At 38.0% G+C, this 15,464-nt stretch overlaps 1 protein-coding gene across 3 annotated transcripts in view; it reads right to left on the bottom strand.

The window, feature by feature from the left end:
• The window catches only part of HIPK2 (homeodomain interacting protein kinase 2), a 144,257-nt gene that overhangs the window by 70,334 nt on the left and 58,459 nt on the right, over positions 1 to 15,464 (bottom strand). For all 3 annotated transcript variants that reach the window (XM_026695042.2, XM_026695043.2, XM_087968488.1), the window contains exon 2: positions 9,631 to 10,723. In XM_026695042.2, coding sequence (XP_026550827.2) covers positions 9,631 to 10,723 — 1,093 coding nt within the window. The remainder of the gene's footprint in view (positions 1 to 9,630; positions 10,724 to 15,464) is intronic.

Genomic DNA, 15,464 nt, shown 5'->3' with positions numbered 1-15,464 from the left:
CTAAGTAGCACATGTTTTGCCTAACAGATTTGTATCTAGTGTGTTCTTGGAAATAATTATCTCTGTGTTTTAGCAACTAGGAAAAAATGTCTCCGAGGAATAAAAATAAATATAGAAGCTCTTTCCTACCTACATATTCCTTTGCTAAAAATCTGTTTCATCTTATTTTGTCTCCATTAATTTTACAGTGAAGCATAACATTTCCCCTCAGATTGATGATTTGAGTCTCTTAGCAGCCATCAGCTGAGAGAATTGACAACCAGAAAACATCTTGAGAAGACCATCGTCTCTTCTCCTTCTTCCTCCCACCCTACCTTCAAAGGTTCATCTTTGAAAAACCAAGATAAAAAAGAACATGCAAGGAATGGGACTTAAATACTTCATAGTTTCTTCCTCTTGCTTTCCACCAGAGACAGAATTGTAGGAGTTGATTTATACCACCGTTTACAACAGAGACCATTCCTCTTTTCAGTACAGGAATCCAAATTAAAGCATCCCAGAAAGATGCAATTCAGCTCTGAACAGGAGAGCTCGCCACTTTTCTGGATAATTGATTTCATTGTCATGGAACTGAAAATATTTATTTTTATCTATAACCTTTTCTGCAAGTTTAACCTGAGTGGTCAGTTTCTCTACACCTGCCATACAAGATTTGTACCTCCTAGTGCTGCTCATTATAACAACCAGGAAGTTACATAAGATACACTCACTCTTCGTGGCAATTCTTCCTTAGCTTTGAATTCCAAGAGCTATAGTCTCAACACAACCAGAAGGCCACAAAATGGGGGAACTACTTTAATCATCACATCAAAAAAAAACTTCTTCATTTTCTTATAATGTATCCTACCTTGCTTTATTAGTAGAATTACAGCATGGGATTCATGGACGGATCTCTTGAGCGGCTACCATCAGAGAGTCATGATGGAATCTCAAGCCTTCTGGGCGAGCTTCTGCATCACTTTCTCTCTTTTGGTCAAAACTTCTTCACTAACCCTCAACCAGCCTATTTGCAACTAATTCAGTGGCAAAGTCATGGAAAAAAGATGGCAGAACCCCACAAGTGCTAAATACCGCCACTAGATGGTGCTCAAGAATCTTACTTTGGTTTTGCTTTTTAAAGCTAACATTTTGAAATACAATGACCCAACTTTCATGATTGATAAATCTGAGTTTATATGAAATTTACATGAGTTCTTTTGACCATTACTACTTTTTAAATTTTTATTTATTTGTTTGTTTGTGCGTTTATTTAGTTGTTTGTTTATTTATTGTGGGGGTTCCACTCACAGAGAATTCTCAGTTAATTCTCTTATTTTTAGAAGAAATTGTTAACAAAATAAGAAGCAGATGGAAACTTATGTACTGATAAATAGTACTATCCTACCCATTACATCATTTAGCCAACAGGAAGAGGCAGAAGTATTTGAACTTGGGTTTCTAGAGAGAGGGGGAGGGAGGGAGGGAGGGAAGGAGGGAGAGAGAGAGAGAGAGAGAGAGAGAGAGAGAGAGATCACTTTTATTACACACCAGTTATTGGGATTCTTTCATAATGGCTTCTCTGATTGTCTTTAATACGTTACTTATCATAAATTTCTTGTCTGCCTGTTAAACTGGTTCTTCTTTAATCTCCCGGAGAGAACATTGCCTTGAGTGACATTGTGTGACATCATGTAATGGTGCCCATCACCTAGAAAAGTTGCTGTTTTGAAGTACTAGGAATTCTAGTTCAACTTGCTTACAAGCCCAGCCAAATCCATGTGGCCAGTAATATCATCAAGGAAAACAAAATATAAGGAGCTTTTCCAAATACAGCGTGCACTTCCTAGAAAGACCAAATGCTTTTTGCAAATACATCTGCCTCCAAATTAGAGGGGTGTTCTTTACTTGAACCACTCAGTGTACATCAGGGAAAACCTAACCACAAGCGAAGAGGGACTATTCAGGGTAGCTACCTGAAAACATTTCAACAGTCATCTAAAGAGAGGGCAAAGGAAGAATCAGAGCTCAGAAAGCCACAGAAAGAAGTATTATGGCACCTTCCATGGAAGGAAAAGCTAAAGCACTGAAGCTGATAAATACAGAGTGACATGAGGATTATAAAATTATACAGAGGAAGGGGAGCCTACATTTCTTGCTCTTAAAAAAAAATAGTTTTGTGCTGATAGTCCAAACTGTTTTAAGACCAGTACAAATTCCATTTTATACCTGGGGAAAACATAGCCAAGGATTTATATAGTTATAAATCAAACTATAGATTGGGAATTACAAGGAATTTAGGGCAGGAAAGAAATTAATGTACTCAAATAGAAAATAAATCAGTAGTTAAGAGAAGAGAGAAAGAGTTTGGATAGAATTATTTACAGCTTTTGCCGCAATAAAGTAAGTACTGGGAGAGAGAATGCTGGAATAGGCTTTGGGAAGAGCCTGCCCAAATCTTGTCTCTACCCCCAATTTACAGATCAAGGTGCAGCCAGGCAAACCTTTACTTTGTTTCTCCTCTGTACCTGAGGCAGAGACACTGCAAAAGTGTCTCACTCAACCAGGAAAAAAAAAATCCTTCTCCCAATATTAAATACTAAAAATAGGTAAGACTGTCCCATTTTTCCGTGTTCCCTTGACCATTTGATTTAATTTCTAAAGTCTCACTTTTTTTAAAGTCCTGCCTTTAGAAAAAATATTTGATTTGTTTTTATTGTTAGAAAAGAAAATTATTTATTGTTACTTCTTATTTAATTTTTTTAATTAAAAAAAAAACAAGAGTGAGGGTGGGATTGACTTTTGTTTAATACTAATTCATAACTTCAAACAAAAATTTTACTTAATCTTTTGTCACATCAGAAATCCTAAGATGTTCCTTTTCAGCTGCCTCTATTCTGTTATCATAATCAAAACTTCAAGGGGAAGTTTTGGGGAAAGTAAGATCCTGGAAACTGAAGCAGGAAATTCTTTAAAATGCAAATATCATAAGAACAAAGTCAATAAAAGGGGAAAGGGAGAAAATTATACAGTTCTATATTTACAATAGATTTGCAGCCAAAATTCATTTCTCTTCTTTGTACCAAGAAATTAAAATAATCAGTTGGAATATTGATTATTGACTCCTAGGCATAATTTGTGATGCAATCTTTGAGTTTTACTTAAGTCAAAGAATAGTGGTAGTGGTTTACAGGCCTCTACAATTTCTCTGACTGAAAATAATATTACACAATGTTCAACCCTTAGGCCTAAAACAAGAACATTCAGTCAGAAACAGTAAATTCATAACTAAATTCAGAAAACAAACTAACTTAAATTCTGCTCTCAGGGGCGTATCTGTAAAACTGCTGGATTATCCATAACAGGCTGTCAAATATATTCATGGAGGAACTATGCATGACATTAACTTCATATTTGTAAAGGAAACATAGAAGAAAAGTCAAGGCTGAGATCCCTTTTCCTGAACAAGGTACAATAACCTGACATCAGATTATCAGTCTATCCGAGACGCAGTTTCAAGCGATTTTTAAGGTATCAGGGTAAAAACTGGAAGACCATGAGTCCTTGTCCCACTTTAGGTACAAAGCCATTTGGATGGCCTTGGGCCAGTCACTTTCTCTCATGCCAAGAAAAGAGGAAATGGCAAACCACTTCTGAAAACCTTGTAAAAACTGCAGACACTTGTCTGTCAAACACCAGGGAAATCAGGAGATCTAGGCTGTTCAGATGCGTATAAACATTTATTACAAGCTTAAGCTCTCTACAAGAATCTGAACTACTAACAATGAAGGGAAATTAGTGGGAGTTAAGAATACAATACAATAGAATTGGGGAATTCAAGGTAGGCTTAACTTAGATCTCTTGTGGGCCTGAAGGGATCCATGACTGATGACGCATTTGATCTCTCCCTTGAGCTCAGCCTGGCCCATCTCCTTCACAGTCTCTGAGAAATGGATACAATTGACAGGAGAGGGGGAAAATGCCCATCCAACCCAATGTTTCACTAATGTTTCAGGGGTATCAAACTCGATTTCTTTGAGGACCGCATCAGTGCTGGGTTTGACCTTGGGCAGCCAGGGTGGGTGTGGCTGGGGTGGGCGTGGCCAGCTCAACATCAATCATGTCAGGGGTGCCTGAGGTGGCCCAAGCTCTCTGCCAGAGAAAATGGGCTCCCGAGCTCTGTTTTCGACTGTGACAGCCCTCTGCCAGTGAACGTGGAGCTCGGGAGGGCCACCCACAGCCCTCATGAGTTCAGTTATTGGCTGCAACAGCCTCCTGCAACCCTCTGCGGTCCTCCCGAACTCCGTTTTCATTGGCAGAGGCACCGTGGGCAGGTCCTTTGCTGTTTCCAGGATGACCCTGATCTAAGAGCCTGGAGTTTGACACCCCTGCACTAAATTTCTGAGAAGGAAGAAACTCCTCAAAATCCAAGCTGAAGTCCCTCTCACACCTACGACTTTATCTTTTCTCTATCCTTTTTTTAAATCTAGAAATGACAGAAATTCAATCTAGGACTTTTTAACCTGTGAAACAGATATTATTCCATAGAATATGGTTTGTGTTTTTAACACAGTCACTGTTGCGCAAATAGCTCTGAATAATTATCACATCCTTGAAGATCTATGTTTACAACAGCATTCCCAATCTGGGCTTTCTCTAGATTTGTTAAAATTCTCTGCAATGTTTATGCTCACTTGGGAATTCAGACATAGGGGAAAGATGCTCTACAAGTGTACCTGAAATAACATTCTGTAATGTGCTCCAGCACTGAGTTAGATCCTTAGCTTACCTAGTTGAACAGTTCACCTAGCTCAATTTATTGTACTGTACAATAAATTGCATTGATTTAAGAGTTTTATTTTCAGTGCCTGCATAGGCACTACATACCGGGCTGGACAGAGCCAAAGCCAGCAATACATAGGAACAAAAGCAATTATGAGTAGGGAATTTTCTTGTCTCTGGGCACTGCCACACCAATACCATTTTAACTTGTCAATCCCTCAAAAGTAGCTTGAGGATGATTCAGAATTGTCTACGCTTCTGCCAACCGCAAAATGTTGAGAATAAGGAGCAAAGAATCCCCTTTAATTGCCATCTTACCCCAAGCTGTGACAAGTTCTGGAGTAAAATACAAAAATAAAAATCTTCTCTCTTCATCAACATCCTTACTTCATCTTCTGCATGTCTCTCTAATTGTATGTGTGTGGGGTTTGTGCCTTCAAGTCAGTGTTGATACAAAAATGGCTCTCCATTTAGTTATATGCCATGAATGAATGAATGAATGAATGAATGAATGAATGAATGGTTCCCCTGTGGTGGAGAAGAAACCATCAAATCATTTTTTCACTTGAAAGATGTGCTAAAAAGGTTGAAATCAGAGGTGGTGTTCAGCAGGTTCTGACCAGTTCTGGAGAACCGGTAGTGGAAATGTTGAGTAGTTCGGAGAACCAGCAAATACCCCCTCTGATTGGCCCTGTCCCCATCTATTCTCCACCTCCCAAGTCCCAGTTGCTCAGCTGGGTCTTCTTGTGTTGCCCTGCACAGGAGAACGGAGCTGGAAAGCAGGTTAGTGGGGTGGTGAGGAAATGGGGATTTTATAGTATCCTTCCCATCATGCCCACCAAGCCACGCCCACAGAACCGTAGTAAAAAAAAATTGAATCCCACCATTGGTTGAAATCTAGGTAGTGGAATGAGACCAAGGTTTCTGCTAATAGAGAAGCTGATCACTACTATTATACTACTATACTGCACTACTATTACTATTAATCTTCACATCATTCCTTATCACCCATCCCCTCCTACTTGTGACTGTATGACTGTAACTTTGTCGCTTGTATCCTTACAATTTATACTGATTGTTTCCTAGTATGATTTGATTGCTTACTGTACCCTATGACTATCATTACGTGTTGTACCTTATGATTCTTGACTCTTGACGAATGTATCTTTTCTTTTATGTATACTGAGAGCATTTACACCAAGACAAATTCCTTGTGTGTCCAACCACACTTGGCCAATAAAAGAATTCTAATTCTTTTAAACTCCAGAGAGTTATAGACGTTAAAAGAAGATTCATTTTATTGAAATATCAAACACGCTACAACTAAACAAAAACTAAACATTGCATTTGTCAAACAGAGATGTTAGTGAATCGTCAGTCTGATTTGAAGCTGATTCTGGAGTGATGCAAGTGCTCTCTGAAATCTCTCTCTTGCTCAATCATTCAGCCTAGAGGGACATCTCATTATTGCCGAATCTACAAAAGGATCACTTGGAGATTAGCTTATTTAAAAGTCTTATAAAATTAGGACATAAATTGTAGATCTTTTTGTGAGGAATTCTATGGGAATCCATAGTCATATATACTCTGTCCTATGCAATCAGTTACATTGCTGAAATGATCTAGAGTCTGTCCTTGGCCTTGGTTTGATTATTCTAGAAGTCTATAAGTTGCTAACAAAATTACCAGTGAATTCAGCTCCTATTTCAATATTATATTCCAGCTACCAACTGTCCCCCCATAGTTCTTAAGTCCTGAATTGGCCCTTTATCTATCAACCAACTTTTAAGATCTTCCTATTTTAAGAGCTGTAGTGGCACAGTGATTAGAATGAAGTACTGCAGGCTAATTCTGCCCATTGCCAGCAGTTCGACCCTGACTGGCTCAAGGTTGACTCAGCTGTCCATCCTTCCGCGGTCAGTAAAATGAAGAGCCAGATTGTTGGAGGCAATATGCTGACTCTGTAAACTGCTTAGAGAGGGCTGTAAAGCACAGTGAAGCAGAATATAAGTCTAAGTGGTGTTGCTATTTCTATTAAAATCTTTTAGGAGTGATTAAAAATAATTTATTGATATTTATTGCAGAATCTAGAAACTAGCTACAATCTAAGCTAAAACTTCAATAATTCTGGATACATAATGAGGAAGGAGGAGATGACCTTGATGTCTCAAAAAAAAAAAAATCAAAGATAATTTTTAAAAATGCTGTCAGAAGCCAATATGGCAAGATACTATCACTGATATCACAAGCATGAGCTTGCAAGAATTCAAAGAAAAAGTATTGACAGAGAATCTGGGCAGATTTATCCACAGGATCATGAAGAGATGGTAGCAACTGAACAACAGTAAAAATTCTATGTAAGCTAAGGACTCCCCTCTTATTATAGGTTATCCTTATAAAGTGATTAAAACCTACTTGTTTTAACTGCTTTTTAAAAAAATATCTTGAGAAAGAACCATCCCTATCTACCCAGACACAACTCCCTGTACTTTATGTATGGCACACTGATGTGTAAAATAGGAACAACTGTTAGCTCACGTGTCTGTGAGATTCTCTTTCAGTTGCAAATTTTCCACCTGATCACTTAACAGAGATTCACCATACAAACCATATCAATCCCTATTTTGAAGGCAAATACTTGTCATATTAAATTCTGGTTCAGTCAGTCCCATATAGGCCAAGATGGCTACATCTGGGTGCGGTCATTTGAGATGGCAAGGTCATACTGCATATCTGAGTAATAGCTCTTTCATAGTGCTGAACGATGAAACAGGAAATGGTGCAAGTTCTTTCATCAGCAGATTATTGTTCTATCTTTCCTCCCCACCCCAATTACTGTACCTTTAGGGCCCGAATGTGCTAACAAGAAGGAATAAAGGTACAAGAAGACCTGGTTAATTAAAATGGTTAAGTGTACATCTTAAGGCTTCTTGGAAACCACCTGCCTTCCCATTTGTTAGGTACAAATTTTTAAGTAACAGGAAAGATTCCATCTTTCCTGGTTAATAACAGTAAATTATAGTATCCGACCAACAAGTAATTTACACAAACTGTTTGCAAAGATCTTCTACTTTGAAGGGTGCAGTGAAAAATCTACCTTTGCCAGATTATCCCTTCTGCCACTTCAGGAGCAACCCTAAGCATGTTCTCCAAAATATTGTCCACCAAGCCAGGATTTAATTATCACAAACATGATATTTTTAAAAAAAAATATTTATTTTTTAGGATTGTTTGTTATCATGTTATGTTTGATGTTTTAATCAATTTTTAAAACATTCACCTGCAATGTATATTTTCTGGAAGAAATTTTATCTGACCTCCTAATGAACTGGCAATAAATTCAATGTAAAAACAAAATGTATTGTTTTCCAATCCATCTTAATGCACGTTATCTCTAGCATAAAATATATCTATTTTTAAGAGACTTTGTTCCACAATGCTTTTTACCTGTGACACCCTACTGCCATCAGCATATGCCAGAGCAATAATAGATATATTCCTTATGATTTTGTTAGAAGCCCAATTCAGTTTCCTGATTTTTTTTCTTATAACAAATCGCAATAAAGAAATTAGCTAAAATGAGTGTGGTGACTTCAAGATAAGAAACTTGCAAACATTACACAAACATAATCATGGATTTCCCTGATGCCATGGCTAATACCACAATGCCTTCTTCCCAGAAAACAAAACATTCTCCTTTTTAAATTTTATGTTTGATATATGCCTAAATTTCAAATTCTTCTGTGGTCTTGGGCAGCCTATGAAATATCACAGGTATAGTCCAATGATCATACATCCCCGCCCCTCCATCCAGCTTGTTAATCGCCATCTTAAAAAATAAATGTTAAATTTTATAATAAAATTAAAATTAAATAAATTAAAATTCAAGGGCCGCCAAGGGGACCACAAGCAAAATAGCCGCCAGTTTAAGAGGATAGGCTCAAGAATTAGAACTCAAAAATATGTTTTTAGCACCATAACAGAACCTGCACATAATATTCATAGCAGCTTTTTCTCCCATGCTTTCTGTATCAGGGCAATATAACTGCAGCAAGAGGCAGGGAAACTTCTAACTTAAGCACAATATACATTTGAGCACAATATACATTCTTCTTATCCCTGTGTGAAATGGACTCTCCTTGTTTAATCAAGAGTTTTTTAAGTAAAAGAAGGATGGCGGATTTTCAGAGTTAGGGTCAGCTGCTGTAGCCCTATGCAAAACTCTGGAGTGAATTCTTATCCAATCCTGAAAAGTTGCTTTCATCCAGGATTTGAAATCCGGATCTTAATAGACAGTAGTGAGCAACAGGACTGACAAATGGCTCTATCAATCTTCTGTGCATCTTGCCAGGTTCTTCATAAGAACTGGCATTACCTAATTTTTACAGGCAAAGCAACTGCTGCATTTCAATTGTGAGACATGGTGAGCATGCCCATGGTATATTTTGATCAAATCTACCAGAATGAAGAATCACCTCACTGATTACTTCTGGACTTGTTCGTCTGCTAGACCTAAAACAACAGAGTCCTTTGATACCTTATGGCCAAATTAATTTATATACAGCATAATCCAATCAAATGTCACACTATAAGAAATTTGCTGTGGAAGAATGTTATCAAGGGCCACATGGAGCTAGAGGTGAATCTCAAGATTTTTCTGCATCACCACTGTGGCATACTAAAAAAGAAAAAAAGAACTATGATATTTTAATGATGTTGGATGTTACTTCACCACCATTTCACATTACCAAACACATATAGTATTGCAGTTATCAAACGGCAGAAATCAAATAGCATTCCATTTGTTTGTTTGCATGGTTAAATGCTTTCAAGGAATAATGTAGCCTAATGCATTTCCCTGAAGTCTCTTACCTGTAGTATCTGGACTGAAGGTAAGTTGAGCACACAGCTTTGGACACATGACTAGCAGAACCAAAGTCAATAACCTTGACCCTATAGGGCTGCCGAGATGGATCCACCAACATGATATTTTCTGGTTTGAGGTCAGCATGGATCAAACCCAAGCTTTTCAATTTCATGAGAGCCGTGGCTACCTGTTGTAATATTGGCCTGATGTACTTAAGGGGCAATGGACTGAACTTGTTTTGCTTTAAAAAATCATACAAGTTCTGTTCTAACATCTCAAAAACCAAGCAGGTGTGGTTCTTATGCTGGAAACATTCATAGGCTCGGACAAAGTTGTAATCGTCTGCGCTTTCAGTGCTTAACCGAGCCAAGATGCTCACTTCAATTTGACCTTGCCTGGCATAAGAAGGATGGTTTTTAAGAATCTTGATGGCCACAATTTCATTGGTGCCACGTTTCCAACATTTCACAACTTGCCCAAAAGTACCACGGCCAAGAAATTCTAATACTTCATATGTATTGGTCATGGAACATAGCACTTCATGTTGTACCAACTGGTAATCCCCTTCGCTGTTGGAGCCACTATTTTTGGATGTGGCAGTGGATGTTGTTGTGGTGGCTACTGTGGCCCCACTGGCATTATTCTGAATCATCGGTGGATGCTCTTCGATAATTTGAACACTGCTTGTGTTCTCGATTTCCTCGCTTTTCCGTTTAAGTCCACATTTTTGGTAGGTATCCAAAAGGCTCACAGTGCTTCGACGCATCAGGTTGTGAGGTCCGCCCAATGCCTGCCCAGATACTGCAACCACACCGGAGGTGTTATTGGCAGATGTTACCACAATGTGCCCGGTGCTGGCTGGGAAGATGATGGTCTGCTCATAAGGGATGCTGGGGTTTGGAATCTGGAGAGAGGCATTGATGGCAGCGGCTGCTTGAGAAGATTGCACGTTTTTGCTCTGACTATAGACTTTGCTATGTGTGCCGTACCCAGTCATATCCCAGTTAGAACTTGGTTCGACTTTTAGTTTCTTCACGCTACAGAAGGCACTTGATTGAAGAGTATGAGGAGAGAAAACTTGCACATGGGAGGCCATACCTGTATCGGGAGACAAGAAAAAACAATAATGAAGAGGTAAGATTGGACAACGTTAATGCCAAACCACTCAAGGTTATTTGCAACACTTCCACCTTCAAAGCCAATAACAATACAGTTAAAACCCACGATGAACAAAAGTCACAAAAGGTAAAATTACAATAACATCTACTCAGCCAATACATTCAGACAATGCATACCAGTATGATTGGAAAATAACTGATGGTGAGAAACATAAACAATGGGAATCAGCTTCAACAATTTAGGAAAAATGTTCCTATCAGCAGGAGTCACCCTTGAGAAAACCCCACCCTCTTCATTAAAAAAAACAACCCTGCTCTCTTTTCTTTATGCCATTACTAGATAAAGGAATGATAAGAGTATTTCTGTTAATGCAAAACCTCATGTTTGTCTTGTATTACAGAAAATATATTTGGTTCAAGATGGAAAATTAAGAACTTCTACTAGATCTCTAAATACTAGAAAGGATCACTAAATTCGAAGACAAATTTATTTATTCATGTTTATTTGTCATATTTATATATCTGCCATTTCACAAAATCTGACTCTCACCATCCTACAAAATGTAAATGTTTCAGATGTGACAAGGTTTTAGAGATCTGTAACAGGACTATCTGTGTGTGAGAGAGGGGGGGTGGAGGGGGAAATGGAAAGAGAGAGAGAAAGGGAAGGAGGGAGGGAGAGAGAGAGAGAGAGGGAGAGAGGGAGGGAGAGAGAAAATGCGGTGAAGAAGGGATCTGTATTATGACTAAAACGCTGGGGAAGAGTTTAAATATTTCCAGTTCAATGGCATTTTCTCAGTGCAATCCAATAAGGCTATTTGCTGAACTAGGGGAAAATATATTACCTAAAAATATATGTCACAAGGCTGGATTTTATTTTAACTCTCATTTGGCAACTCATATTTACTTAGAGTTACTTTTATGGTTGATCGGTTTGAATCAAAGCTGCCTTCCTAGCAATGACATCATTACCAATAAACAGTAATTTTAAAAGATGGGTCAAATGGATCCCCCAGCTGCACAGAAAACTGAAATAGATCAATTACTGAATCCCTGGATGATGCTGGAGCAATTCATTGTGAATTCATTATTTTATTTCTCCTATGTGTTAATCACATCAGAGCAAAAAAGTACTTGAATCACAGAGATTAAAAACAAGGCAGTCAACGAATTCAAAACTGAAGCAAAAGTCACTGTAATTTAAAACATGATAAAATAACAATTAACATAGTGACTAAAATAAGTATTCTCTGTGTGTCTATGGTAAGAATGTGTGTGCTTGTGTATTAAACAGAAATAAAATACCACATAGAGAAATCTATTTCACATAAGATAAAAGGTCTGAGAGAAGATAACAGAGTAGGTATCAAGTAGTTAGCTCTGGAGAAGATATTTCAAATGGACATAAGAAAAGTTGTGCTGAGTCAACAATATGGATAAGAAACAAAATGCAGCAATCCTTCAGCAGTGAATGTACATTCGCACTTTCTACTGGGCTCCAAAGAACTCAAAAGCAAAGAATATAACAGAAAAGTAATCTGATATGATCATAATGGCAGTTCCCATCAATACTGTATTGAGTATCTGTCGCAACTTTGCTGGATATTCATTGAGGAAGAAATGCTAGAAATGAGAAAACTGAACCTGAATTTTGAAACCAGGCAAGAACTGGGTATAGCTATTAGAACAAAGTAGAAATAAAAGAAAAGAAAAATATGAAGTGTCTATTACAGAAGAGATGAGATTTCTTCCGCCATCCAATTTATAATCTAGATCCTCAAACCAGGAAAAACCACAGGACTTAATGCTATATTCTCTGAATCTTTCTCCTCCAAGATGTCTGTCTAACAACAAGGATGGATCTAAAAGCATTCCCAATATACAAACCTGATCTTGTTGGGAAAATTGACAGCTTCCAGAATACCAGACAGATGTATTTCATACTAACAGTACTTCTGTCTAACCTGTATTCAGTTTCATTCCTAGTGATGGATACTTTTCAAATAACATTTGGCATAGAAGAACTAGACAAACAGACCAGGAAAGGAGGTAGGCTTATTACCACATGATTACTTATCAGCGGGCCTACATCTGTGAGCAGCATATTGGCTCTGCACAATAAATGCTGGTGGTTATCAACAATTAAACCAGCTTATGCACCAACTATGCATGTCAATCCATGTGCTTTGAAAAATAAGATGATTGACCTTTTGGATGAGGATTGTGCAATTATAACAAATATTCCTACAATATATTACTTTCTCATAATTTACTAATAGCTACAAATAGGAACAAAAAGGTTCGATTCATCTGAATGTTCGCTTCTAGCCAATAAAGAAACCCCATGCTATTCTTTTCCCCTTCCATGAAATCTGAAATGGTCTCTGATGGTTGGTCTGAGCCAGGAGCAGGGAAATTGTTCAGCCCTGGGAATTACAATAAAAATAATAAAGAACAAGACTGACTCCCTTTAATTTGCATAGTTCACTGGCATGGAACTAATATAATCTTTATTAATCTGGTAGATGCCAAACAATATTTATTTTGCAATGCTCTTCTTCTGAGAGTGAAACCCTTATGTGTAATACATAATATGTAATTAGAAAAAAAATTCACACATACACATATGTTTAGCACTTGAAAAAAAGGAAAATACAGTGATTGCTTGCATGGCTTCCTTCCTGTCTCAACACCTCAAGCAAATTTTTATTATCACTTGACATCACCCCATATACTTTTCAGAGGATATGCTTTCCACATTCAGAACTGGGTCATCAAGTTATAATAAATTTATTTTAGTCAGAAACTGATGAGTAATATTTTTCAGGCCCTCAGGGTTGCCTGTCCTATCTATTCATTCATTCATCCATCCATCTGTTCTTGAAGGACTACAGTACGGGTGGTGATGATATAACAATGACATCAGAAAGAGCACAGTTAAAAATGTTTCATCTGTTTTGCTAGTTTACAAACTGTTCAAAAATACGATGGTGTAAAAAAAAACACTACAGTTTGTTACCAATCCTTGATTTATGACCATGTCATGTAATTGCCATTTGGGCACTTCACAACTGGCTTGTGACAAGCACAGTTTACAAAGAAGACAAAAATAAAAGTATAAGTTGCAGTCAGGTAATGTTTTACTTAACCATAGTGGCTCACTTAATAACCGAAGGAGAAGTAAGGTTTTACGCCCATCATGGTTAGAGTTGCCAATTTTGTCAACACAACTTTAAGAATTCCACACATCTTAAAGTTGCAACTTTGAAGAATACTGGTTTAAATTCTTAGCTGTGCAAATTTTGAAACCAGTCTTTAATTCTAATAATTGTTCTGAAAAACTTATAAATATTAGAATACAATTATTTTTTCATCAAGTATAAAAAGATTTGAGATCCATTTGATGGGATTCACAATCTCCAATGAAAGGAATCTTTTCTATTGTAATTCTGTTAATATCTAAACATTTTCATAAGCTTGGCATTAGTTGTTTTAAAAAGGGATATGCCATTTGATAGTATTTATAGGAACTTGTTCAAATGTTATAATTTATTGGAATAATAACAAGTGAGAAGTAATTTGGATGTTCCTTTAGAGACAAACAAGGATATGGAGGAAGGTGATTGGCATCACACCAATTGGTCTTCCACCTAATCTCCATGAATTCAATATATGTAGATAATCAGTACATATGTTCTTATTGGTGATAAAACTATCCAAGCTCAAAATAATAATTTTGTCTGAATTATAGATTTAACCATATTACCATTCAAGTCAGTATTTTAGTAATACAGTCTTATTCCTTATACCTATTATTTGATTTCTACTGCACTGGGACTCCAAGGGAAAAGGCAAGGCAAGTGTACCAACTAGAATACATACTACATCATCATCATTGGCCACGCTACCACCCACCACTCTCGTGAGTTCATCGAAGCCTGGCACTCTGCAAGCAATTCCATCAACAGACACATTGACCTCAGTACTGGTTCGGCCTGGTTCTCTCTGCCGCTCTGTTGTGGGACCCACCAACCTGCCCGGGCTCCCATACTCACCTTTATCCTCTGCTTTTGAAGCATAGCCGCTTTGCGTGGCACAACAGAGTGCTGTGCGGCAGCTGCTGAAGCGACCGGGAGAGTGCAGGCTTGCAGGAGGTGAATTGGAATGCCTCTGTGCCTGCACAAAGTGTGCGTTTGGCGTGCGCATGCGCACAAAGTGTGTGCATGCATGCAAAGCGCACCCACCAAGCCACATCCACCGAACCGGTGGTAAAACTTTTTGAATCCCACCACTGATGGACCTACTAACAGCCTACAAACCTCTCAGAATCCAAATCAACCACAGAGTTAACCAGAGACAGCACTGACCCTCAACAAACCCAGGCAAGCCCTCCCCAGCCAGCACTTCACCTCCCAATGACTCTCACCTGATGTAACCTCCCCATCACAAGACTCATTACAAGACCCTCACTTGATACACTGACACCTGGCCCATCTCAAGATCTACTGACCATACGAAGCCCTTATAAACAGAAGAACACTAACATTCCCTAAACTCTGCTGAAGATGTTACCTAGCCTAGTAATGAAATGGTCATATACCAATCCACAAGCTCAAAGAACAAATCTTCATCCTACACCTGAGCTAAAGATATTTGCCACTGTTGCATACATACTTTTCATACAAGCTCTGATATTCAGAAATGTAACTACTGCTTAAATG

Source organism: Notechis scutatus, chromosome 6 (genome assembly GCF_049901735.1).
Source record: "Notechis scutatus isolate UNSWTSFEM ecotype Mainland chromosome 6, rNotScu1.2, whole genome shotgun sequence".
NCBI classification, from domain to species: Eukaryota; Metazoa; Chordata; class Lepidosauria; order Squamata; family Elapidae; genus Notechis; species Notechis scutatus.
The sequence above is the reverse complement of the archived record's forward strand: the minus strand, read 5'-3'. Positions and strand labels throughout refer to the sequence as shown.